Raw genomic sequence first — 27,003 nt, 5'->3', positions numbered from 1 at the left:
AGCCCTTTGGGAGGAGGGAGGTGGTGGCAATGATGTAATCTCATCTTTCATTTCTTCACTTGTCTCCCTTTGCCACTGTTTCTCCAAGCCCCTGGACCCATTAGGAGAAGGTAGCCGGCGACCCACAAAATAGGAACCCAGTGCCTATCATTCCACCATTCTAACTCCGGTTCTCTGAGTCTAAGGCTTTTGTGTTTCCACTTAGACTCCCCTTTTAAAATATTTACACCCCCCTGGGAGAGGTCAGACTCTTAGCGGTTCATCACCAAATAGTAGCTTTAATTACCAGGAATTAATTAAGTCAACTGAGAGAAAGACTGGGGCCCAGGCAGGCACTTGGGGGCAAGAGTATCCGAAGGGACACACTCCTGCAGGGCAGGAGAGAAGTGAGGGCAGCAGAAGAAACTTTGCTCCACATTAGTTGTTTCAGGCACGTCCTGCTGACTGTGGGGTCGCCTGGGTGGTCCGGCTGCTGGGGCCTAGGGTGCAGCATGGGCACGGTCCTAGCACTGGCTTTGAGGCAGAGGTGGAATTTGGGCTGAGTCTTAAAGGGCTGGGAAGATTGCTTCCCCCCCACCCTTCATTTAAAAGCTAATATATGATTACTTTGGAAAATTTTAGAACATTCAAGAAGAAAACTCCCTTATAATTTTATACTTCATGATAGATGGCTGGAATGCATAGGCAGAGGGGAGTGATTCTTGGACAGTGTAAGTCAGAGGGTGTCAGCCCTCTCCTCAAGTCCTCCTGAAACCTTCTGTCAAAGAGTAAACGTCAGTCTTGAGGTGGCCCTTCATTATCTGCTTCCTACCCCCTCTCCTCTGACTGCCTCTACTCCAGTTTGGGTTCCTTGAGTGCACCGAGCACTTTTCACTTGCTTGAAACTCTTCTCCCTCACGTTCACATGGCTTGCTCTCACTTGCATCAGAATTGAAAAAAATAGTCACTCCCATTTTTTATTTCAGTTGAGGAGCTCCTGTTGAGGAAAGCCCTGTGACTTGTCCTGAATCTGCTTGTTTGTGACTGTGTCTCTCCATCCTGTGGAATGTCAGCACTGCGGGGGCGGGGACCTGACACATAGTAGGTGCTCACTCACCATCACTGTGTGAACGAATGCACGTGCATGTGTGAGTGCAGTGTGTGTGTATTGTGGCAATGGAGCGGGAAAGGCTGGAGGGGAAAGAACGGGTGTAGATGGTGTGGAGAGCAGGGACGATTTTGGCAGGAATGGAGATTGGAGACATGGTCCAGTACGTCCAGTCGCTACAATCTTACCTCTTACTGGTGAGTTGAAGAAGGCAGTGATTGGGTCTTTGAGGCAGGTGAGGAAGCACCTGTGGAAATATGAAATCGGTGGACTTGGTCTAGGTCCAGAGGGTAGAGGTTCTCAAAAGCCTGGCCAGAGAGTGGGAGCTGTGGTAGGTGATAGGAAACCACTTAGGGCTTTGAGAAAAGTGAGTGACCTGATTGGAGTGGTGTGTGGGGAAGACTGATCTCCAGGAGACGCGCAAGATGATGGTCCTGGAGAGACTGAGGCGGGGAGGAGAGAGGCAACAAGGGTAAAGATGTGGAACGGATGACATCGGTGATACCGGGTCGTGACAGGACGCTCCCCGATTCCGTGTGGCTTCCTTGACAGAGGCTTCTAGCACTCCCAACTTTGTAGAGCTCAAATACTGTCTGTGGCTTCCTATGAGTTTTGGAGGCAGGTGGGGTGTGAGTAGGAGAAAGGGGGAAAGGAAGGGTCCTCCTTAGGTTTACTGGGTTAGTGGGTCTGGTGGTAAGCATGTGGTTGTATCCTGCACTGGGCCTGTGCTCACAGACTGTAACCCAGGATCGGAGCCTTTCTCTTCTTTCTGGTCTGCTGAAAACTGTTCCCTGTCTGAGAGTAGCTGTCAGTGCTCTTGGGTTTTCTTTTGAACCTATACACATACCAGGACAGTATCTGAAATCCATTTGTTCGATCACCTTCTCTCAACTTCATTTTCTGTCTCCATAGTTTTATCTGTTTCTCAGAACAAATTGTCTTTGACTCACAAACCCATTTGGATTGGGTTAATTGACTGGAAATACTTATTTCTAAATGGTTTCTGTTTCATTAGGCTTCTGGCCTGTTTTTAAAAAGACTTTTACCAAGATGAGATCAGTGGAGCAATGATTTGGGTATAATCAGCTTCTTTCTTGTGATCTTTTGGTATAAGCTATGTGTTGAGATTGGTGTTTCCGATGTATTCATTCCTAGAATAAGTATTTGAGTGCTTGCTGTGTGCCGGGCACTATTTTAGGCACTGGGAATATAACAGGAATCAAATAAAAATCTTACCTTCATGGAACTCATATTCTGGTGTGTGTAGGCTTAGAGGTAACAACCAAAATATAAAGTATGATGGAGAAAAACAAAGCAGAGATGGAGGATAGGGAGGTTTGGTGGAGAGACAGATTTTCTATTTTAAATATGGAAGTCAGGGAAGTCTCACTGATAAAAAGACATTTAAGCAGAGATCTGCAGGAGAGAGGGAGCCATGCAGATATCTGAGGGAAGAGGCCTCAGGGTGGAGAGAAAAGCACCAAAGTCCTTGAAGCCAGAAAAAGCTTGAGGAGTTTTGGGAACAGCAAGGAGGTCAGTGTGGCCAGGGCCGGAGTGAGACAGGGGAAGTATGGGAGAGGAGGCCTGAGTAGTCCCATGGGGCTTGTAAGCCCTGGTGGGGACCCGAATGAGTTGGGAAGCCCCTGGTAGCTCCGTCTCCTTCCTGGAAAGGTTGCCTTGGCGGCTGGCCATGCCAAGGGGCTTCTGCAGTGGCTCTTGGGTGAGAGGGGGCATGGGAGTCTGAATCATCTGGGAGCTTCTTTTGGGCCAGCTGCTTGGGCCATCCAGGCCTCTGGGGCCACCTGGAGCACCCTTGCCATTTCTGGGACTCATTCAGTGCCAGTGCCATTGTTCCATAACCACCGGGTAACTGTCACAGCTTCAGATGCCCAGGTTCACCCCACTGCTAAGTAGTCATTTTCCAGGAAGGCCCAGAAGTCTGCATTGTTAACAACCTTTTTGGGTGATTTTTGAGGCCAGTGGTCCCTGGACCACACTTTGGTCTATAGACCATGGTTCTCAGCCCCAAAATAAATGTCACCTGTGGTGGTTTAAAAAAAATGCCTGGGCCCACCCCTAAAGATTCTGATTTAATTGGCCCGCGGAGGGATTGGGCATTAGTATCGCTCCCGGACTGTTCCTGATGTACATCCAGGACTAGAATCACTCATCTAAGGATTAAATAAGCCTCGTACCTGGTATTTGATGGGGATGTTTGAATGGGTAACTGTGAGTAAAGGACTTCATTCAGCCCCTCTGGGAAGCCTAAGGCAGGGCCGGTCACCTTGCCAGGAATAACAGGCATCTTTCACAGTAATGTTTATGTGCTTTATCTCATTTGACTACCTCACTTCTCTGGGCCTCCGTTTCCTTGCTTGTGGAGTCAGTGGCTTAAATTTAATGGTTTCCTAGAGTCTCTTTGGCTCTGACAGTTCTTAATCTTTCTGATGTTGGAAGAACCTCTAAATCAGGACAGTGTTCTAGGGCACTGTTTACTGATGTTGGTCTTAGAATGCCCTAAGTGCATCGTAATTATGGCAAGGGCTGTAGTGAATGTCTCCATAGCAGACTGAAGGAAGATGTGTGCCATCTCCAGTAGCACCCTGGGAAGAGGAGGGTGTTGGAAAACTGAAATGTGTTCCATCGGACCTCCCGGTTCAGAGTCCCTAATAGAACTCCTAGCTTGGTCCTTGGAGGCAGGTGGGAGCCTGAGCATTCATCTTGGCTCTGCCACTCACTGGGGTGAGTTCCTTGTGAAGCGGGAATCGTGTTTTATAAGCTGTAAAGCTTCTATAAATCTAGGCATGGTAGGGTGGCCAGGGAGAGGCAGGCAGCTTGGGTCAGCGAAGCCCAGTACTGAGGTTTGCCAGCCCCTCTCTGCAGCCAAGCCGAGTTATAGGGGACAAGAGACAGTTGGAATAACCTGAGGAATCCAGTGGCTATAGGAACGAACTAAGGTTATCCTGGAATAAATAACCAGGCACATTCTGGAGCACCTCAGAACTAACTCACTTAGGACATCACATATAAAACACTCCCATGCCTGGTACCCGGGTCTCTCATTTTTGTCCTCATTGGGACAGCATAGTGTCTGCTTCTTAGTTTGTGTTTTGAAATGTGATGGTCCAGTAAGAAGAAAAAGTTTAAGGGAAAAAAGTTTTTCTGTTTCTTTTCTGTAGAATTGGGGTAATGAGTTTCCTTCCCTTCCCTTTAAAATTTTTCCATTCATATTCTCTATCTGTATTTCAAATCCAAACTAAATGCTGGTCTCTCAAAGTTAAGACAAAAATGAAGTCAAATGAGGAAATGCAGAATTAGACTAAGCGTGAGCAGAATTTGAAATGCAGCTTTTCATTCTGTCATTAGTGGGCACACAGACCTGATGGGCCATTAACCAGTTTCTCCACGCTGGCCAATTAAACCCGAATCTTGGGGCGCTATGACCAAGAGTGAGTAGTTTTCTAAAGTTCCTGAGGTGATGCTCGTGCTTGGCTACAGTGAAGATCACCCAGTTTTAAAAAATGGGTTCTGCCAGCTTTTCTGTATCTTCTCTCATTCTTGTCCCCTGCTCAGTGCTTGTCCCTTTCCTGCGTCTCCCCTCCTGTGACTTTCCCCAACTTACCTGCCCCTCTGCCTCCTTGGCTTCAGCAGGCCTCCCGAGCTGTCCCCCGTGCATGCCTCCCACCAGCCTGACATTAGGGATCCAGCAGTCTGCTGGGGCATGCTGGAGAGCTATGAGGTAAAGCTTGCTGGCCACTGAGTTTGGTGGCCTAATGCTTAACATGTGCATTTGCTATGTTGAAGTCAGTGTTGTAAGGACTTTACAAATATTAACTCATTGAATCCCTACAACAGTCCCATTTTACATATGGGGAAACAGACACAGAGGTGAAGAAACCTCCGTAAGGTCAAATGGCTAGCGAGTAGTAGAGCTGGTATTTGAACCCACGTAGAGTCTGTGCTCTGAACCACCACACCATGACGGGGAGGGGGAGACATTCTGGGGCCTTGAATCTGGGGCTTTGAATTTATGTTTGGAGATTTTTCTCAGGGTCTGACATATACTTTTATCATTGTGTTTATTACCTCAGCTTACTTAGACATTTACTTTCAGGCCTATTAAAAAACATTTTATTTTTCTTCTTTCCTTAGGTGGTGTTTGGAAACTAGACCATGTGCCTAGGTAGATGTTATTCCTTTCTCCGTAGCTCTACACCGCACCCTTGTTTTGAGAACCTCTCTGAGGTATGATGTCTAGGCTGACCTGAGCTGGCCTTGGAGAGACACAAGTGATGTCTTTATGTTCCTTGATGCCTTTTTTTTTTTTTAATTGTGGCAAAATATACATAACAAAATTGCCATTTTCACCATTTTTAAGTGTACTATTCAGTGGCATAAGTACATGCACAGTTGTACCACCATCACCACCATCCAGAATCTTTTCATCACCCCAAACTGAAACTCTGTACCCATTAAACACTAACTCCCTGTCCTCTCTCCCCCTTAACCCCCGGTAACCACTGTTAACGCTTTCTGTCTCTATGCACTTGACTGCCCCAGGTACCTGGGTTCCTAGGTGGAATCCACAGTATTTGTCCTTTGACACCTGGCGTATATCACTCAGCATAATGTCCTCAAGGCTTATGCATGTCGTAGCGTGTATTGGAACTTTGTGCCTTTTTAAGGCCGAATAATATTCCATTGTTTATTTATATCACATTTTGTTCATCCGTTCATCTGTTGATGGACACTTGGGTTGCTTTCATCTTTTGGGTATTGTGGATAATGCTACTATGAACATGTGTATGAAAAGGACTCTTTGAGACCCCGCTTTCAGTTTGTTTGGGTATATACCCAGAAGTGGCACTGCTAGTGGTGATTGTAGGTTTAATTTTCATTAGGAACTGCCTTCTGTTTTCCACAGTGGCTGCACCCTGTTATGTTCCCACCAGCAGTGCACAGGATTCTGATTTCTCCACATCTTCACCAACACTTGTTATTTTCTGGGTTTTTTTACTCTTACTTTTTTTTCTTATAGCTATCCTAATGGGTGTGAGCTTGGTGATTATCTAGTTGGACTCACAGAGTCCACCAACCACGGATCTGGTCCTGACAGTGCTGAAGTATACACGTGTAGAGAAAATACTGGGATAAGCCTCCGTGTGCTCGTCACCCACATCCAGTAGTTATTAATTCGTGACTAATCTTCATTTGTAAACACCCTCCTTGATCTCTTCCTCCTGCTCGGTGTCATTTTGAGGCAAATCTCAGACATCACATCATTTTTATTATTTATTTAAAGATTTTATTTATTTGAGAAAGGGAGAGTGAGTACAGGTGGAGGGAGGGGCAGAGGGAGAGGGAGAGAATCTCAGGCAGACTCCATGCTGACCGTGGAGCCCAACACTGGACTCGATCTCATGATCCTGGGATCCTGACCAGAGCTGAAACCAAGAGTTGGACACTTAACCGACTGAGCCACCCAGACACCCTGATATCATTTTATCTGTAAATATTTCACTTTGTGTCTTAAAAGGATAAGGAATTTTAATATTCCATTTTGTCTGATGGTAGTAGGGCACATAGGGGTGGTTCCTTTTTTTTTTTTCCTAAAGGTTTTATTCATTTATTTGACAGAGCATGAGCACAAGCAGGGGAACAACAGAGGCAGAGGGAGAGAGAGAAGCAGGCTCCCTGCTGAGCAGGGAGCCTGATGTAGGACTCAGTCCCAGGACCCTAGGATCAGGACCTGAGCTGAAGGCCGACGCTTAACCTACTGAGCCTCCCAGGCACCCCAGGGGTGTTTCTTTAGATTCCTTATTTCCTGTCATTCCCTTGGGCACACATGTGGACACATCCAGGTGTGGGATCTGTTGCTGTACCCTGTGGTTGGTGAAAAGCTGCCTTGGCTGTTGCCTTGCTCTCCTGATGAAGGCTGACTGCCTTTAGGTCTGAGAGCCCAGGTGAAAGAGCCCACCCAGTCTCTGTGGAGAGGGGAAAGAGAAGAGGGAGGAAGAAGGGATGAGGAAGAACGTGTGTGTGTGTGTGTGTGTGTGTGAGAGAGAGAGAGAGAGAGAGAGAGAGAGATGTAAGGGAACCACAGAGATACCCCAAGAGTAATAGCATGTCCCCCCCCCCAAAAAAAAAAAAAACCTTTCTGTTTTGGAATCTTTGGGCCTGTGGTTTGCCTGTGGTAGATGAGACCGGTGACACACACACAGCCACCAAACACATGGGTACCAGAGATGAGGGAAAAAGTAACCCTGTGGGATGGCTACTTTTTCTTTTCAGGGGTCCTTTTGTTCAGGGAGTGGAGGCTTGGTTCCCAGCAAGCCTGAGGCTACCGGCTTCTTGCTTAAATTTGGGCGTCCCTACTACCAGGAGATGATGCTTTTACAAAACTCCATGGGAGGGACTCCTTGAGGATGCTGTGTGAACAAAGAGGAGTCCTGTCCCTCTTTCTTAGCCTCTGGGTTCTGTTGCTTTCTAACAAAATGTAGTGCCCAGTGAGTACAAAGATCTGTTTGCAAGTAAGGAAAGGGAAAGGGGGTGCCAGTTACAGAGTATCAGTTTTTGTCTCGGTTCTCAGCTCTGTTTAAACTTTGTTGCCTATACCTAGTTTCCCTGTGTATCATCTCAGTCAGCTGACCAGTGCTTCCTAATCCCAACTCCCTTCCCTTTTATCCCCTCTTATTTTTATCTTTAAAAATAACAGCTTTATTGGTATAAAATTCATATGGCATGCAATTCACCCATTTAAGCACACAATTCAATGGTTTTTAGTATATTCAGAGTTACAGCCCCTTTTCTTAAGACTGAAGACTATTCTTTGCATTGCTCTTCCCTGTGGTTCTCGGAGATAGCCCTCCCTCTTTGCTGGTGTCACACTGATCCCACCCTCAAGATGATTGATGTGGGGATGTTGGCCAGTAGGCACTTTCCACCAGTCCCTTATAGAACTTCGCCCTGCAGGAGTCCAGGACTTACAGACAAGTGCTACTTTGGGCAGACCCCTTCCCACTGGCAAGGCCCCATCACCACTCAGGGTCTCTCTGCTTACAAAAAGTTTTAAAAAGTGAAACATAAATTATGTTGCAAACCTGCCAACTGCTTGACTAGTAATAAACCTGCTCAGGAATCTGTGGCTATCCTTGAGCAATCTTATTTCTGGACAGGTGAGCTTGTCAACTCATTCCCCCTTTCTGATGGTGGATTACCTTTCAATAAACACACTGGAGGTTATACAGAGACAGTGGAGACAAGAGCAATTATATAACATGTCAGGTGGTGGCAAGGGCTTTGAAGAGAAAGCAAGCAAAGGAGTGAGATTGATGGTGAGGGTGGGGATTGGCATGTTATGTACACTGGTCTGGAAGTCTCCTGACAAAGGGATATTTGAGTAAAGAGCGGGTGGCAGTGATGATTGAGCCCCTGGAGATCTGAGAGGAAGGACATTCCAAGCAGAGGGAACAGTAGACTCAAAGGCTCTGAGCAGGGGCATGCTTGAGGAGAGGGTGGAGGCCTGTGTCCGCCTGGAGGCGACTGGGTGACAGGTGTGGGGGACAGAGGCCATGGAGGCTGCCCTGCGTGAAGGCTGGAGTTCACCCTGTGGGAGTTGGAACTGTGTTCGAGGAGAGGAGGGGTATGATCTGATGGGTGTTTTAAGAGCAGCACTCTGGCTGCTGTGTTGAGAATGAGCAGCAGAGACAAGGGTGACAGGCTTTTGTGGGGACCCAGGAGAGAGATGATGATGGCTGGAGGCGGTGGGAAATCGTTGCATCTGGAGATATTTTGAAGGAGCTCTTGACAGAATTTGCTTTGGATTGGAATCGGTATGAAGGCAAGAGAGCACTCAAGGATGCCGAGTCTGGCCGAAGCGACTTGAAGGACAGAGTGGTCACCTGGTATAGGGGGGATGTCTAGAGACTCTGGACATACTAAGTTTGAGATGCCTATGCAAGTAGAAACCCAAATCTAGAATTGATGGGATACCAGTTCAATAATTTAGGGAGTACCTATAGTGGGGCTTATGAAACAGCAGAAAAGAGAATATTTACTGAAATAACTACAGCAAAAGTAAAAGTTATGTTCTGAGAGGAGTAAGGGAATCAAAAGGGAGCATAAAGGAGTACACTAACGTGACCCCAGTCACAGAAAGTCCCTTTCCCTTCCTTGCCTATAGGAAGCCAGTGCCCTTGAGGAACCTTCTGTGGCACCCAGATGTGTGGCCGCCGGGTGTTTGCAGTGGGTCGTGTGTGGGGGCACTCGAGAGCAGGGGTTGGGCCTTCCCTTCACGTCCTCAGTGCCAGGCATGTCTTGACATCTGGTAAATGTTTGATGGTTGAGCTAACCACCCACCTACCTACCTGTCTTCCTTCCTCTCTCCCTCCTTCTCTTTCTTCCTTCCTTCACTATCTTTTTTCCCTAAGATTTTATTTTTAAGTAATCCCTACACCCAATGTGGGCTTGAACTTACAACACTGAGATCAAACATCACATGCTCCACCAACTGAGCCAGCCAGGTGCTCCTGACCCTCTCCTTTCTGAGCCCAAGTTCTCCATGTGTAAAATGAAGAGGCTGGACTAGGCCAGTGCACTGGAATCAATTGGGAGGCTTTAAAAAAAAGTGCAGTGATCCATCCCAGACTGGTGGACTCTCGATTCCCTAGTAGGAGCCTGGGGTTCTGTGTTTGAAAGTCACTCCCCGTGTTGTTCTTTTGCAGTCAGACCAGGAGCAGTCTGCAGACGTGTGTTTGGAAGCCACTGGACCAGATCATTTCTGAGGTCCCCTTCAGCTCTAACATCCTGTGAGTCCTGTTAGAATGTTTGCAATATAATTCTCTTCCTGGGAAGTGGGATTTTTGGTTGGGGTGGAAGGGCCTGGAGGAGGAGAGGAGAAGCTGCCTCTGGGGGTGAAGGGCACCTTGGGCAGGACAAATAGGGGCAGGTGTGTTAGGTGGGGTTTGGGGAGGCGTTGAAGAACCGTCCTGGAAGGGACCATTGGGAGGGACCTATGAGTAGTGACAGCTTACCTGCCCCCTGGGAACCACATGTGTTAGGTTTCCAAAATAGAGGTAAAGGACATGACCCCAACTTTGGAGAGGCTTATAGGCTGATGAGAAGCCTCAGGATCCCATCCCACCGTAGGAATCACTGCCATAGTGGAAGTCGGGGGAGGAGGAGGGCAGGGGACTGGTGTCGCGGCACTCAGAGAAGGCCTATGGGGAAGGGGGCCCTGGAGCAGAAGCTTGGGGTGGAGGAGGAGTTCTCGGGCAGATCTGTGTTGGGGGCCAGTGGAGTGGGGTATCAGGTATTCTGTAGTCGGGAGAAACAGCCCGGGCCCTGACACAGAGGAAGTCTGTGAGAACCACCAGAGAATGAAAGGCATCCTGGGAAGTGGCTGGAGAGGTGAGCAGAGACCAGATAGGAACAGGCTCTCCACTCTGGTGTCGTGGAGCTATCTCCTGAAGGGGCAGGTATCTTGAGGAGCACGTCTCTGTGGCAGAGTGTGTGCTGGAGGAGGCTAAGACCAGATGGAAGAGAAGGCAAGCGAAAAGCTTTGCTGTTTTGCCTGGGTCCATTGTCCACTGGGGCACCTGCTTTCTTGTACTGCTGAGCATCTCTTTGGGCTGCCCTTTGCTGACGGTTAGAGTACCGGGTGCTTCGGGAAATGAAGCCCCAGCTGCTGACCAACTCAACACCTGTGCCCTGGGGCCCCTGAGACCCACAAGCAGGCCTCAGGTGTGTACTCGGAGACAGGGCCAGGTTTATGGGAGAGAGTCTGCTTGTCCGCTTCAGAAGTTTTGTGTAGAAATCCATGGTTTTAGGTTAATTTGCCCAGCCATTGTAGCCTGGCCTGTTCACGGACTCAGAGATCCTTCAAGTTAGTTTAATTGTACTTGACAAATGAAGCCTGCCCAAGATCTTCTCGTAGGTAATTGTGGACAGCATTGGGGTGAAAACTGTTCTTGGGCTTTACCGTTTCTTACTCTTCTTGCTCTACTGTTCCTGGCCTGGGGCTTCATTCTGGTTTTCCCATGTCATTTGATTTCACAGAGCTCCCTTCTCTACCACCCATGGGCTCAATGTCTTGCTGTCATCATTGTTCAGCCAGAGTCCAGCTAAAGCTCCTGCAAGTAACGGCAGCAGCAGCTTACTCTCACGCTTGCTCGCTTGTTCTGTCTTTCCCCTTGCCTAGCTTCCATTCCTGGGACATAAGTTCCCCCATCTGGCCACCCGCTCAGGCATTTTTCTCACACTCTCAACTGCTTTTAAGTAAGCATGCGTGTTCGCTCACTTGCTTTGTCTGTGCACCATACAGCTTGGCTTATTCTTTGCTCTGTTTTCCCCTGGAATGCTCCTTCTAAAAGAGAAAGCTGAGGGTAACTTCCACTTACCCCTTTGTAAACTCTTAACTGTTACAATGATAATTGAACACGTATTATTGAATGAACAGATTATAATGAACAGATTATCTCAGCACGTAAGCCGTATTCAGTCATGCGGGGGAGCAGGGTAAAGAGTACCCACAGGTTATAAAATATACACACATCCATCCTGCTAGCCTTTATCCAAGAAGCAATGGCAAATTCAAGGAAACTGATTTTTTCGGTTTCCCAGTCCATTGTTCCTTGAATCTTCCTGCCTTTAACTCTCATTGTATAAATCTGTAACATGTTGTTTGCTTCCTTGTCTTATTAAACAATATACTGAATAGAGATTAGATTTTTCTTTATGTTTTTGGAGTGCCTTTGTCCCCTTGATGTCCTGTTTCTGAACTTCTATTAATCTACTGTTACTGAACTTAATATTGTTAAGGGAAACAGATGACCATGTTTAATGTTATTTGAAATTCAAAGCCTTTGATGCTGAGGGAAAGGAAGCTCATAGGTTTTGTGACAATTCCTTGTTCTTAGTTCCTCAGAGCCTTTTTTTTTAAATTTCTGGATTCAAATAAGTGTGGCTGTTACTACATTTATATATTTTACCTGTAACAACTTCAGTGTATTTTTTCTTTTTTTTTTTTTTTCAAGATTTTGTTTATTTGAGAGAGAGAGAGAGAGCATGAGCTGGGGGGAGGGGCAGAGTGAGAGGGAGAAGCGGACTCCCCGCCGAGCTGGGAGCCCGATGCAGGACGCCATCCCAGGACCCTGAGATCATGACCTGAGCCGAAGACAGATGCTTACCCAACGGAGCCCCCCCCGGCGCCCCTTCAGTGTATTTTCTGACTAATGGGTGAAGTTATCTTGTTATTTGTGTACGTCTTTTATTACAAACTTCAGGATGCTTCCCTTTCCTCTCTAGTATTTTGAGGTGTGAGGTATGATAAATGTGCGTGTCAGTCATCCTCTCCCTCTCCCCTAAACCTTCATCTCTCCAGAATAAAAGAGTTCTAATTTTTAAGCTCTTATTAGAAAGCTCTTCCATCTACTTTATAACTTTAGTCTTACCTCTTAGGACCTCTTCTTACGTGGCTGTCTTTCTTAAGGTGCAGGGAACCAAAACTGAACAGCACATCCGGCTGTGGACGCTGGGTGGTTTTGAGTAAGGGCCAGATCCCAAGTATTTTGTTTCCAGTATTCTTTCTGATAATGCCCAGTGTTTTCTGGGCCTTTTGTGATGAAACATGCAGTGTTGGCTGATGGCCAACCCTCTTTATTGAACAGCATAGCTGAGAACCCATTATTCTAAAAGTGTCATTAGGATTGCTTTTTCCTAAATGTTCCTTCACATTGGCCTCCGCTGATGCTCCTTTACCATAATTTCACCCCTTCATGCAGCCTCCTGAGAACTCATTGTCTTTTAATTTTGCATTTTGATTTCTGCAACAGTTTTAAGACCATTTGCAATCTTGAAGGTTTCACTTTATTGCTTGGCGGTGTATTTATTGAGTACCTAATGGAGAATGCAGTGACGAATGAGACAGACAAGCTTCTTCCCTCATGAAGCTTATAGCCTAATATTCTGCTAGATCATTGGTTCCCAAAGCATTTTGGATATGAGACCTCCTTTTTAAATTAATTTTTTCTCAGGCCCTCATTTGGTAGTGGTAGGTATGTATGTAATGCATATGTATATGTGCATTTATTATATATTATATATGTATATATTAACCCACTGAGCCGCCGCAGTAGTGATGGTTTTTGTTTCTGTTTTGTTTTGTTTTTTGAGAGGGTGGGCGAGGGTCAGAGGGAGAGAGAGAATCCCGAACAGGCTCCTTCCGCATCTCAGAGCCCGATGTGGGGCTCGATCCCACAACCCTGAGGTCGTGATCCTAGCTGAAATCAAGAACGGGACGCTCAGCTGACTGAGCCACCCAGGTGTCCCAATAGTGGTGTATTTAATGGCTGGTCATTGGGACCACATATGTAGCTACAATTGGGTCCTCTTACGAGAGGGGGAACTACCATTCTAGGTAATTTATGAAAGTATTAAGCTTGAGTCCAGAACTGGTCCATGAGTTTAAAACTCCACTGTTTGTGGTTCCCCATAAGTGACAATCACACTCTCTCTCACACACATACATGCAACATACATTCACCCAAGTTGTATGGAATTCAGTTGTTTTAAAATTGTTTTTTGGTGAAGTTTTGACATTTTGAGTCTGTGGAGATTCTGCCTACTAGTTCTGCCATAATCCTATTGTTCCTACCCCCTCAAAGACTTCTAACAGGCTAATTAGGCCTGATGAGATCCTTCCAGAATTAAGGTGTTCCCTCTCCCTCATCTGTTGACATGTTTACCTAAGTGTTTGATAACATTTCTTGGGCAAGTAGTAGATCCTGTAATAAACAATAGGGATCTGTCTGTCCGTCTATCTGTGTATTTTCAGTGTCCAGATCTCCCTGCAGAGAAGCTCATCAGGAGAGGGCACAGCTCCTGACAGCCCTGGTGCTGCTCTCCACACCCGTGGGGCGGCATACGTGGTAGCAAGGGTAGCCCAGGCCACAGGAACGGGGGGCCTGCCGTGCCCGGCAGCTGGGCCCCTCCAGATCACTTGCTGAGCTCACCATGCCTGGACCTCCTCTGTTCAGATGCTTCGGGGGTGCTCCCTGCTGAGTGCTCTGCAGGGTGAGCAGGCTTTCTAGGTGGAGGCCAGACCCAGGCCCTGGTCCCAGATGCTGTCCCTGGCAAACTGGGCATTGCGGCGTGAGATTTGTGCTCCCCAGCCTGCAGCAGGTTGCAGACACTGGCATGCTGAGGCTTTCCATTTGGACTACACTTTTTATGTCAGTTAAGTTCTCAGTTCACTGATTTTCTAGCTGGTGCTCTCCTGCTGAGTCATGCCAGATGTGCTTTAAGGATTTTATATTAGTGATGTTTGGAGTCCTCAGTAAAAAGCTTCTCAAATGTCTTGGCCTTCCTGATTTCTTCTTCTTTGTGTGTATTAAAAATATAATTTAACAGGGGCACCTGGGTGGTGCAGGCGTTAAGCGTCTGCCTTCGGCTCAGGGCGTGATCCCAGCATTCTGGGATCGAGTCCCACATCAGGCTCTTCCGCTGGGAGCCTGCTTCTTCCTCTCCCACTCCCCCTGCTTATGTTCCCTCTCTCGCTGGCTGTCTCTATCTCTGTCGAATAAATAAATAAAATCTTAAAAAAATATATATATATATAATTTAATAAAATTACATAAGCAGTACAACTTGAAATAAATAGTTTGAATAAATAATTTGAAAAGCAGATAAACAAAAGAAAGAAAATAATCTCATCATCTGTTGAGATACTTTTAAGATTTTAGTGTTCCTTTAGCACTTTTCATAAACACTGTAGATAATACAAACCTTTTGTTTTAAATAGAGATTGTACTGTCTATACACTACAGTATCCTTTCCCCCACTTTGTATCAGGAGTATTTCTCATAGCTGAAACTACTGTGCTCTAATGATGTCTAGTATTTAATGTGTTAATATACTATAATTTATTGAACAAATTTTCTTCTTTTTTTTTATTATTATGATATGTTAGTCACCATACAGTACATCATTAGTTTTTGATGTAGTGTTCCATGATTCATTATTTGCATAGAACACCCAATGCTCCATGCAATACGTGCCCACCTTAATACCTATCACCGGGCTAGCCCATCCCCCCACCCCCTTCCCTCTAAAACCCTCAGTTTGTTTGTTTGTTTGTTTGTTTGTTTGTTTGTTTTAAAGATTTTATTTATTTATGCGACAGAGATAGAGACAGCCAGCGAGAGAGGGAACACAAGCAGGGGGAGTGGGAGAGGAAGAAGCAGGCTCATAGCAGAGGAGCCTGATGTGGGGCTTCGATCCCATAACGCCGGGATCACGCCCTGAGCCGAAGGCAGACGCTTAACCGCCGTGCCACCCAGGCGCCCCTAAAACCCTCAGTTTGTTTCCCAGAGTCCATAGTCTCTCATGTTGAACCAATTTTCTATTGTTGGAACTTTGTATCTCATTTTTTGTTATGAAATAGTTTTGTTATAAATAATTCTGCAGTGATTATCTTTGTCACGTGCATCTGTATTTCCTTAGGATACATTTCTGGAAGTGGAATTATTGAGCCTTATGTATGCATTGCTAAATTGCCCTTAAGACAGGGTTTATCAGTTTATACTGTCTTCAAAATGCTTACATTACAGGGGTCCCTGGGGGCCTCAGTTGGTTAAGCGTCTGACTCTTGAGCTCAGCTCAGGTCTTGATCTCACAGTTGTGAGTTTGAGCCCTGCCTTGGGCTTCATGCTGGGCATGGAGCCTACTTTAAAGGAAAAAAAAGAAAGAAATGGAATGTTTACTTTGCCATATCTGCCAATACCAGGAATTATTACTTTTTAGAAATTTTCTTTACTTATTTAAGAGAGGGCACGAGAGAGAGAGAAAGAGAGAGAGCAAGCACGTGAACACAAGCAGAGGGAGCAGCAGGCAGAGAGAGAGGGAGAAACAGACTCCCCGCTGAGCAGGGAACCCAGGACCCTGAGATGACCTGAGCCAAAGGCAGGCGCTTAACTGACTGAGCCTTCCAAGTGCCCCCAGGAATTACTTTTTGAAAACTTTGGTCAATTTGGCAAGCCAAATTGGTCAAATGACTTCTCATTATTTTAATCTGTATTTCTCTAATTTCTTGTGAGGTAGCAGCTTTTTTTTATGTATTCACTGTCCACTTGTGTTTCTTTTTTTTACTTGTGTGCTCACCACTTTTGCTCACTTTTGCTCACTTTTCTAGTGGGCTGCTTATCTTTTACTTACTGCTTGGTACGGGCCTTCTCTATAGTAAAGACAAGAATGGGAGTTACTGTCACGTTACAGATACTCCTGTGCTGGCAGATTTTTGATGACTAGAACTTTTTATTGGTGGTCTTTTTCTGTACAGTTTCTTCCTTTGCTTTGATAACAGGGTACATTTTGGTTAATTTCTCTTTAGGACAAGGTTTAAAGAAATACAAATAGGTAGGTACACCATGAGTCCCTTATTCACTGCTATTGATTGCTGCTGTGTTCGGTTTTCCCTACTATGAGTAAATAGAAAACAGGACTTGATCTTTGGCTTTTTAAAATGTCAGCTTTGGTATTTAAGTTCCAAAGGTTAGAAAGGTTTTTCCTGCTGCTGATGCTGAGCCTCCAGACCATTTCCCTGCTCTGATTTTCCGAGCCAAAGATACCTGCCTTCTCTCTGACCATTCTCAGCCAATCCCTGAGATTTCCCTGTGTGGAGAACATTACTTCTTCTGATGTCATCTTTCTCTGCTGTAAGCTCCTGTGACTTCACACCAGCTTTTCTCAGCTCCTTAAAAAGACCAATCCACTCTGCCCTTCTCCCTCAATCTTTTTGTCCCCTAGACTGTAAAAAAAAAAGGGGGGGGAGGGAAAGAAATAAACTTACACAGCAAATATCACAGAGGCATTTCTGTACAGTTAGGATCCACCTGCCTAATGTTTTACTTGGTTTGGGGATGTTAGTGCTCGCACTGATAGCCAGTAAATTCTGCTTGCTTATGGGCTCCTCTTTCCAGGAGGCAGTCATTTGTGTCAAGGAACTTTACACCTCATTTCAAAGAGATATCTTGCCAATCATATTTAGTTTAGATAATTGGTATTTCACTTTATTATTGTCTACCATAATTGGATATATTCCCAGAGGTGGGTATTTTTCATTTTCTGTGAGAACTCTGAAGCAGGCAGATGTGTTTTGTTAGGGGTTGGGGGGGGCAAAAAACCAAACCTGCAAACCTGTTGATCCCAGGGGGTGGTAACAGGTATACCTCTGCTATGCCACCTGCTCCCCTGTGGTTCTTTTTTAAAAAATTTTTTTAAAGATTTATTTATTTGAGAGAGAGAGAGAAAAAAACTGTGAGTGGGGGAGGGGCAGAGGGAGAAGGAGAGAGAACCCTCAAGCAGACTTTCTGCTGAGCACAGAGCCTCACGCAGGGCTGGATCCCAGGACCCCAAGATCATGACTGGAGCTGAAATCAAGAGTCAGGTGCTCAACCGACTGAGCCACACAGGTGCCTCTCCCCTGTGGTTTTAAATGTTTTTGTCCCGCTTTTATTTATCCCTTTTTAAATTACAAAAGCAATCTATCAGCACAAAAAGAGTTTTGAAAAAATAACCCACCAGTAATCCCACCCCCCTGCATAATTAGTTTTCTCTTTCTTTTAATCTTGGCTCAAATGCATAGTTAGTTTTACATATGTTCTAGTCTGACAATGTTTTGGTATTTTTTTTTTTTAACTGAACACTATGAGGGATTTTTTTTTTAAGATTTTTAATTTTGGGGGATGCATGGGTGGCTCAGTAGGTTAAACGTCTGCCTTCGGCTCAGGTCATGATCCCAGGTTCCTGGGATCAAGCCCCATGTCAAGCTCCCTGCTCAGCAGGGAGTCTGCTTCTCCCTCTCCCTCTGCCTTCCACTCTCCCCAGCCGTGCTTTCTCTCTGTCTCTCAAATAAGTAAATAAAATCTTAAAAGAAATTATTAAAAAAAGATTTTTTTATTTTTAAGTAAACTCTACCCCCAGCGTGGGGCTAGAACTCCACAACCCTGAGATCAAGAGTTGCACGCTCCACTGACAGAGCCAGCCAGGTGCCTTAGCACTATAAGTAATTTTGCATGTTGCTGTGTAAATGTCATAATTAGGATTTTTAATGGCTGCATAATAGTCTATCAATTATTTAATCATTCCCTGTTCTTGGACATTTAGATTCTGTGTGTGTTTGTCTCTTTTGTGTTGTTTTAATAATGCTGTATATTTTTGTGTATAGCTTTTGGGGATTTTTGTTATTAGGCGAAGAACATTGGCCTTGGGGTTCCTGGACCTCAGGATTTGCCACCTGTCTGGTTCTGTGCAGCCACTGTAGTGCTTTCTGAAGGAGTTTTGTCGTTCTGCATCCAGACAGGTTTTCAGTATAAGCATGGGGCAAGAAATACACAAGCGAGGCTCTGAGGTGCTGAAGCAGATGCAGGATTTGTGGCCGAACAAGGGAGATGGTGGGGTTTTTCTTCCTCTTTCCAGCAGGAGCCAGCTAGCTGAGCGTTACAGGGATTTCCTGATGGGAGGCCTCTTTCCTAGGCCTTGGCTTTCCTCTGTCACATCAGTGCTGTGGTTCTGCTCCAGAGCGTGACAGGAACAGCTGGATTGTCTTCTCTTTGTCTATTAAGTTAAAATAAAATTTGGGGCTCCCCTGACACTGTTCCCTGGCCCATTTGATAACCATGTGGGGCTTTGAGAGTCCCTCTGCCCCTCACATTTCATGATCCATCTGCCAGCCAATAACAGTTTTAGGTGAAAATGGAAGGATTCAGGCAGACACTGACTAGAGAAAAAAAGGCCTTCGAGATGATATAATTTGCTGGAGTTTGTTTATGAGACAGCATAAATCTTGGTAATAGCAAATCATCTTGGATTTGATTGGATTCCTTTAGCAAAAATCCAAAATTACAGAATTAATTATTAAATACTAGGAGTTAAGTTAGCAGAAGTTATAGCTTCATCTCATCTATGAATCAGAAGTTCTCCAAAGAAAAGAGGTGCTAAGCCATGCTTGTTCTTTTGTTTTTTAAGGTCTCAGTGATTGGTTTTTTGCTAGTGCCCATGATTAGGGAGTGTCCATAGTCCCTGAGGAATTGAGGGAGTGTGGTATGAGTGCTCTCTCTTTTTGGCTGTGCAGTCAGCCAGGAATTTCCAGGTATTGATGTTTAGGGCTGGCCTGGCGGGCTTGTCACTGCATATAAACTTCTCTTTCCACCCCTCCCCCGATGTCCAGCATTTTGGAAACCTGTTGGGGTAAAAGTCAGGTGTGTGGCTTCCCAGAGTCTGGGGGTTCCTGTATGTGTGTCCTGGCTGTGTGCGTGTGTGTTAGTGTGATGAAGATGATGCTGGACAGAGTCCAGGGGGATCCTGGGGAATCACCGATTCTGTTCTGTTTCTGTTGTAGCCCTTGCCAGCATCCAGCCATGGGGGACATGAAAACTCCAGATTTTGATGACCTTCTGGCTGCCTTTGACATCCCAGACCCCACCAGCCTTGATGCCAAGGAGGCCATCCAGACACCCAGTGAGGAGAATGAGAGTCCACTCAAACCTCCAGGCATGTGCATGGATGAGAGTGTGTCCTTGTCTCACTCAGGATCATCCTCAGATGTGCCGGCCGTGAGTGTCATTGTCAAGAACACCAGCCGCCAGGAGTCGTTTGAAGCAGAGAAAGACCACATTGCTCCCAGCCTCCTGCACAATGGATTCCGGGGCTCGGACCTGCCTCCAGATCCCCACAACCTGGGTCACAACTGTGGGAAGTTTGATTCCACTTTCATGAACGGAGACAGTGCCAGGAGTTTCCCTGGCAAGCTAGAACCTTCCAAGTCAGAGCCGTTACCGACCTTTAACCAGTTCAGTCCAATCTCTAGCCCAGAACCTGAGGATGCCATCAAAGATAATGGGTTTGGAATGAAGCCCAAGCACTCTGACGGTTATTTTCCACCCCCTCCTGGGTGTGGGCCTGTGGGGGGCCCAGTCCTGGAGGCTCTGGCTAAGTTTCCAGTCCCAGAGCTCCATATGTTTGATCACTTCTGTAAGAAGGAGCCCAAGCCGGAACCTCTGCCCTTGGGGAGTCAACAGGAGCAGGAGCGAGGTGGGCAGAAGGTGGGGGAGCCTCACAAGGAGCTGGATGCCAGTCGATTCTTTGGGGAAGCTTTGGAATTCAACAGCCACCCCAGCAACAGTATTGGAGAGCCGAAGGGGCTTGCCCTGGAACTTGGTACTTGCTCGTCAGTCCCCCCTAGGCAGCGTCTGAAGCCAGCTCACTCCAAGCTTTCCTCTTGTGTTGCAGCCTTGGTGGCCCTGCAGGCCAAAAGAGTGGCCAGTGTCACCAAAGAGGATCAGGCTGGCCACACAAAGGATCCCTCAGGGCCCACTAAAGAGGGCTCCAAAGGTAGCCCCAAAATGCCTAAGTCACCAAAGAGTCCCCGGAGCCCTCTGGAGGCCACTAGAAAGAATATCAAGCCATCAGACAGCCCTCGGAGCATCTGCAGTGACAGCAGCAGCAAAGGCTCCCCTTCAGTGGCTGCCAGCTCCCCGCCAGCAATTCCCAAAGTTAGAATCAAAACCATTAAGACGTCATCGGGGGAAATCAAACGGACTGTCACGAGGATCCTGCCAGACCCCGACGATCCCAGTAAGTCCCCCGTTGGATCACCTCTAGGGTGTGCCGTTGCCGAGGCCCCGAGCGAGGCGCCAGAGGACGAGGTCACTGCCTTGCCGGCAGTGGTGCACTCTCCTGAGGTGGGCACAAATTCCGGGAGCCCCCGGGGTGACAAGAAAGGGGACGAGAGCATGCCCAAGGCCAGCGAATCTGCATCTCCCTGTGGCAGCTCCGGGTCCCGGGTCCCAAAGGGGGCTGCCCCCGGCTCACAGACGGGCAAGAAGCCACAGCAGAGCACGGCGCTGCAGGCCTCCACCCTGGCCCCTGCCAACCTCCTGCCCAAGGCCGTGCACCTGGCCAACCTGAACCTCGTCCCCCACAGCGTCGCCGCGTCTGTGACGGCCAAGTCCTCGGCGCAGCGGCGGAGCCAGCCACAGCTCCCGCAGATGTCGGTGCCCCTGGTCCACCAGGTGAAGAAGGCCGCCCCGCTGGTTGTGGAGGTCTTCAACAAGGTCCTCCACAGCTCCAACCCCGTGCCCCTCTACGCGCCAAATCTCAGCCCACCCGCGGACAGCAGGATCCACGTGCCGGCCAGTGGCTACTGCTGCCTGGAGTGTGGGGACGCGTTTGCCTTAGAGAAGAGCCTGAGTCAGCACTACGGCCGGCGGAGCGTCCACATCGAGGTGCTGTGCACACTGTGCTCCCAGACGCTGCTCTTCTTCAACAAGTGCAGCCTGCTCCGGCACGCCCGCGACCACAAGAGCAAGGGGCTGGTCATGCAGTGCTCGCAGCTGCTTGTGAAGCCCATCTCCGTGGACCAGATGTTTGTGGCAGCCCCTGCCAACTCCCCGGCACCAGCAGCCCCGGCGCCCCCGGCCTCCCCCAAACCCGGCCTCACTTCGGGCACTGCCAGCCCAACCCTCCCAGCTCTGCCGCTCTACCCGGACCCCGTGAGGCTCATCCGGCACGGAATCAAGTGTCTCGAGTGTCACAGGCAGATACGCGACTACATGGCTATGGCTGCACATTTCCAGAGGACGACGGAGGAAACCGAGGGGCTGGTAAGCAGACCCTTCCTGCGATGGCTGTCAGCCCCCTGGTTTTCACGAGCTCCATGATTGGGCATGGAGAAAAGCTCCCTGATGCGGGGGCACTGGGAGTCTTAGAAGAAGACGTCTGGCTTGATGGTTAGTGACCCTCCGGAATGCATAGTGCTTGGTGTTTACTGGGGAAAGGGTCCTGCCCCCAACTCAGGGGAGACTCGGAAGATTGACCATCTGTGTCTGTGGGCACGCCGCACATTCTGATCAGCTCCTGCTACTGGGTGGGTGGGCAGGGCCCACCGTCCTGCCTGGGCTGGGCTCTGCTGGATGGCCCCCTGGTCTCTGGGAGGTGTCAGCACGGGCTTTGCACGTGCCCAGAGAACTTGGGGGGCCGAGGTAGGTGCATCACCACCCGGCACCTGAGTCTGTACTCTCAGAACCGGGTGTTTATGGAGTTGTTCCCTGTGGGGAGACTGCAGTAGGGCCGAGGCAGGGGCTGAGGAAGGAGAGTAGCCGGGCATGCAGGCCGTGGCAGAGGCTTTTGGGGCCTCTTTCGTCTGCGTCCCCACCACGCTAGGAAGACAGCCACGTTTCTCTGCTTGTTCCAATTCTTGGAACAATTCTTACGCCGATGAGATTGGTTTTTGTTTTTTTTGAGGTCAGTCTCTGCTGCAAGCACCCTTTGGCACTGTCTGTGTCGGTGGCTGTCTGGACTCACCAGGTCCTGTGGATGTAGGCCTCTAGAAGGTTCTCTTCCTCCTCCTCCTCCTCCTCCTCCAGGTGACTCTTCACAATCCAGCCAAGCCCACCCCTCCCTGAACTGCCCGAAGCCAGGGCTGCAGAGGCCTGAGAGGAAAGCAAAGCAGCTCGTTTTACTGTGGTTCAGCAGGGGCCTGCGCACCTGTCCGGTGGGCGAGGAGCTTTGCGCAGGTGTTCTGAGCACGCACGGTGTGGAGGGAGGCTCCCTTGCCTGGCCCAGGGGTGCTGGTGGGAGTGAGTCGCACTGATCCTCCACGGGCTCGCATGGCTCAGCAGGGACAGGGCTCACCACCCACCTGCTACAGTGTGAGGCAGACAAAGTCTGGGGCTAAAAGGCTTGTAGACAGAGTTGCACAGGGTGCCGTGGACGGATTAGCTCACGGTGACTCGGGGCAGAGGACAGGTGATGCGTGGCCGGGACATTTGAGTTGGACCTGCAAGAAGAGTTGGGGGGAAGGTGTTCTAGATTTAGGGAACAGAGGTGCGAGAAAGAGCAGAGCGTGCTTGAGGAGCAGAGTTGTGGAGCCTGGGGAGCGCTGGGGAGGAGACACGAGGCGGAGTTTGGTGGCCTGTGGCCCTTGTGCGAGGTGCCATAGGCTCGCTGTCGCCTCCCATCTTCACCTTCTCTCCTCAGTTTGCATTGTGCTTCTGAGGAGTCACATGGAGTGTGGTGACCCCGGCCCTTTGGGGCTTCGGTCTTCTTGCTGTTCCCCGCATGGCTGTGCCCACATAGCTGTCCCCGCATAGGTGACCACTTCTTCTAGGTCATGTGATCAGAACCATTGACAGCAGAGGTCTGATGCTTGGTGTTTGTCCACACTGTTCCTTACCTGTCTTCTAAAACCCGAGCCCTCAGAGGTTGGGGTGTAGGATCCCCGGCTGACACCTCTCCCATCCTGCATCTTCTCCTCTAGTGGGAGCTGGGCCCCAGACAAGAAAGGGAGAGGGGACCCAGGAAGGCCGTCAGGCTTCTCTCAGCCCAGCGCAGATCCCTCACAAAATCTCCTGGCAATAAATGTGGTCTTAGAGTCTCAGGGAAAGGGCAAGGTTTGAGGTCTGGGGTCAAAACCTAACCTTGCTGGCTGGTGGTTTCCTGAGACAGTACCCAGGCTTCAGGTCATATGCAGGGAAGGGGGTACATGGATGGAGTGGGTCTGGGCTTCACTCTAGTTGGTGTAGGGACTGTAGGGGAGCACATGCAGGCCTTCCGACTTCTCCCCTGCACTGGATACGCCTCCCCCTGCAGGGGCAGCGGGGGGGCTTCCTGCATTCCCAGCCTTCTTGTTGGGATGTCAGCATAGACAGACTGCTTCTTCTTGGTCTTAAGCTTTTATTTAACTATAATGTCATTGTCACAACCAACAAAATGAACAGTTCCTTAATGTTATCTAATACAAGTCCATATATAAGTTTTCCTTTCATGTCAAAAATGATCTTTTTATAGTTGGGCTTGTTTTTTTTTTAAATATTTTTTTATTATATTATGTTAGTCACCATACAGTACATCCCTGGTTTTTGATGTGAAGTTTGATGATTCATTAGTTGCGTATAACACCCAGTGCACCACAATACATGCCCTCCTTACTACCCATCACCAGCCTATCCCATTCCCCCACACCCCTCCCCTCTGAGGCCCTCAGTTTGTTTCTCAGAGTCCATAGTCTCTCATGCTTCCCTCCCCCCTCTGATTACCCCCTTTTTCTTTATCCCTTTCTTCTCCTACCGATCTTCCTAGTTCTTATGTTCCATAGATGAGAGAAACCATATGATAATTGTCTTTCTCTGCTTGACTTATTTCACTTAGCATCATCTCCTCCAGTGCCGTCCATGTTGCAGCAAATGTTGAGAACTCGTTCTTTTTGATAGCTGAATAATATCCCATTGTATATATGGACCACAGCTTCTTAATCCAGTCATCTGTTAAAGGGCATCTCGGCTCCTTCCACGATTTAGCTATTGTGGACAATGCTGCTATGAACATTGGGGTGCATATGGTAGTTGGGCTTGTTTTGAATCAGGATCCAAACAGGGACCACATGTTAGCATTTGTTTTTGTCTTTTAAATTTCTCAGTCTAGAACTATACCACTTCCCATTCTACCCCGCCAGACCCCACCACTTTGTTTTTCATATCATTGATTGGTTGAGGAAACTGGTTCGTGTGTCCTGAGAATTTTTCAGGATGATTATAGGTTTGATGCTTCCTTATACAATTAATTCATTCTTCAATACCCCATATTTTATCTGTCGATCAGAAATTGGCAATAAAGACTAGAAATAGGCAGTTTTGCAGAGGGGAGTATCATGTTCTTCATATTTCATGACTTCAGGGAGGCACAGAGTCCTTGATTGTCTCAATTTTAATGATACTAAACATGGTCAGTGAGTTTAGGTGGGGATGTTCTGGTTCCTTCATTGTAAAGTTCCCTATCTTTCACCTAATTATTTTAGTGTTCGTTAATAATTGCTCCTTGAGTCAGTAATTTTATTAGGAGTTGAAGAAGAATGTTTTGTAATTTTATTATTTCTTTCTCAGTTACTAGTTGGAATTCTGTGCAAACTATCTTTCCTTCTTTAATGAGGACTACGTGGTTACCTTGAAATATGGTTTATATTGGAAAAGGGGATATATACTTAATTTGTTTCCCTTAGTTAACAGTTTTTACAGTAGTGAGTTGATGTCCTAACAGTCTCAAGTAGTGTTTCAAGAGTCCGTCCTCTATTATTTAAAAAAAAAAAATTGTGGTAAAATTCACATAGCATTAGTTTACCATTTTCACCATTTTTAAGTGTACAGTTCAGTAGTGTTAAGGACATTCACACTGTTGTGCAATCAGTTTTCAGAACTCTTTTCATCTTGCAAAACTGAAACTCTATACCCATTAAACAGCTCCCCATTCCCCCCCCGCCTCTGCCGCTGGCAACCAGCCTTCTGTTTTCTGTCTATGAATTGGATTCCATGTACCTCACATAGTGGAATCGTACAGGGCTTTTTTTTTTGGAACTGGCTTATTGCCCTTGACGTAATGTCTTCAGGCTCACCTATATTGTGGCACGTGACTGGATTTCCTTCCTTTTCAAGGCTGAATAGTTTCCCATTGCATGTTTATACCACATTTTGTTTATCCCCTCATCCATTGATGGACACTGGGGTTGCTTCCACCCCTTGGGTATTGCTTGAATAGTGCTGCTGTGAACACGGTGTACGAATATCTTTTGGAGAGTCTGCTTTCCATTCTTCCAGGCATGTACACAGAAGTGGAATGGCTAGATCATATGGTAACTCTATTTTTAATCTTTTGGGGACCCCCCCCCCCCACTCTTTTCCACAGCGGCTGCACCATTTCACATTCCTGCCAATGGTGCACAAGGGTTCCAATTTCTCCACATCCTCGCCAACACCTGTCATTTTCTGTTTTGTCTGTTTGTTTGTTTGTTTGCTTGCTTGCCTTCGATGATAGGCACCCTAATGGGCATGAGGTGGTCTCCTCTGTTGTCCTTACAGTGAACTCATTGGTTTTCACGTGTTTGGTGTGTTGGGGTCAGTTGCTTTTCCATGGTCAGGCTGTTTCATCTTCGGTTGTGGAGCCCCGTCAGGCTGGCCCCTACGTCCTGTGGACATGAACTCATGAAACCTGAGAAGCTTCCTTACTTTCAGTCCCAACAAGATATCCTGGACACATTTCTTGTGCTTAACTTGGGATCGGCCATCCTCCCAAGAGCCAGGTTTCTTGCAGTGAGGAGTGGTATTTAGACGTTGCATTCCGGGTACCAGAGATGCTTGCTGGGCGTGTCTGCTACAAGGCCTTTGCAGTGGCCAGAGCTGAGAAGTATATGTTTTTATTGTATTTATTTATTTATTGAAAAAGTTTTATTTATTTAAGTAATCTCTACACTCAGTGTGGGGCTCAGACTTGTGACCCTGAGATCAAGAGTTGCATGCTTTTCTCACTGAGCCAGCCAAGGCACCCCAAGAAGTATATGTATTTTTTTTTTTAAGATTTTATTTATTTGAGAGAGGGAATGAGTGAGCAAGAGAGAGCACAAGCGGGGNGGGGGGGGGGGGGGGGGAGAGAAGCAGACTCCCTTGCTGAGCAGGGAGACGACACAGGGCTCGATCCCAGGACCCTGAGATCATGACCTGAACCAAAGGCAGACACTTAACCAACTGAGCCACCCAGGCGCCCCAGCAGTATACGTACTTAAAAAGGAGAAATTGGGGGTGGAACACATGACACTTGATCTTGGGGTTGTGAGTTTGAGCTCCACATTAGGCATGGAGCCTACTTTAAAAAAAAAGGGAAGAAAAATCATGAGTTTATACTGTTACTCAAATGTAAAATTATGGAGTTTTTATGTAACTGATTTTATACTGAAAATCTTGGTTCCTAAGATTTTCCTACCACACGTACATATGTACATGCAAATTTTGAAATATCAATACCAGTATTATTATTATTATTTTTTTAAAGATTTTATTTTATTTATTTGACAGAGATAGAGACAGCCAGCGAGAGAG

General features: G+C 47.3%; 1 protein-coding gene across 2 annotated transcripts in view; it reads left to right on the top strand.

The window, feature by feature from the left end:
* The first annotated feature begins 5,215 nt into the window (after positions 1-5,215).
* ZNF592 (zinc finger protein 592) overlaps positions 5,216-27,003 on the top strand; it is a 34,860-nt gene continuing 13,072 nt past the window's right edge. The window contains exons 1-3 of one of the 2 annotated variants that reach the window (XM_034667838.1): positions 5,216-5,332; positions 9,811-9,894; positions 19,482-21,744. In XM_034667838.1, the coding sequence (XP_034523729.1) occupies positions 19,501-21,744 (2,244 nt within the window). In that variant the 5' untranslated portion in view covers positions 5,216-5,332; positions 9,811-9,894; positions 19,482-19,500. Of the gene's footprint in view, positions 5,333-9,810; positions 9,895-12,199; positions 12,345-19,481; positions 21,745-27,003 lie in introns of those variants that run through there. The other variant, XM_034667836.1, reaches the window with a different exon arrangement.

This window comes from Ailuropoda melanoleuca, chromosome 9 (genome assembly GCF_002007445.2).
Source record: "Ailuropoda melanoleuca isolate Jingjing chromosome 9, ASM200744v2, whole genome shotgun sequence".
Taxonomy (NCBI): Eukaryota; Metazoa; Chordata; class Mammalia; order Carnivora; family Ursidae; genus Ailuropoda; species Ailuropoda melanoleuca.
Note: the sequence above shows the minus strand (reverse complement) of the source record. Positions and strands in the feature narration are given on the sequence as shown.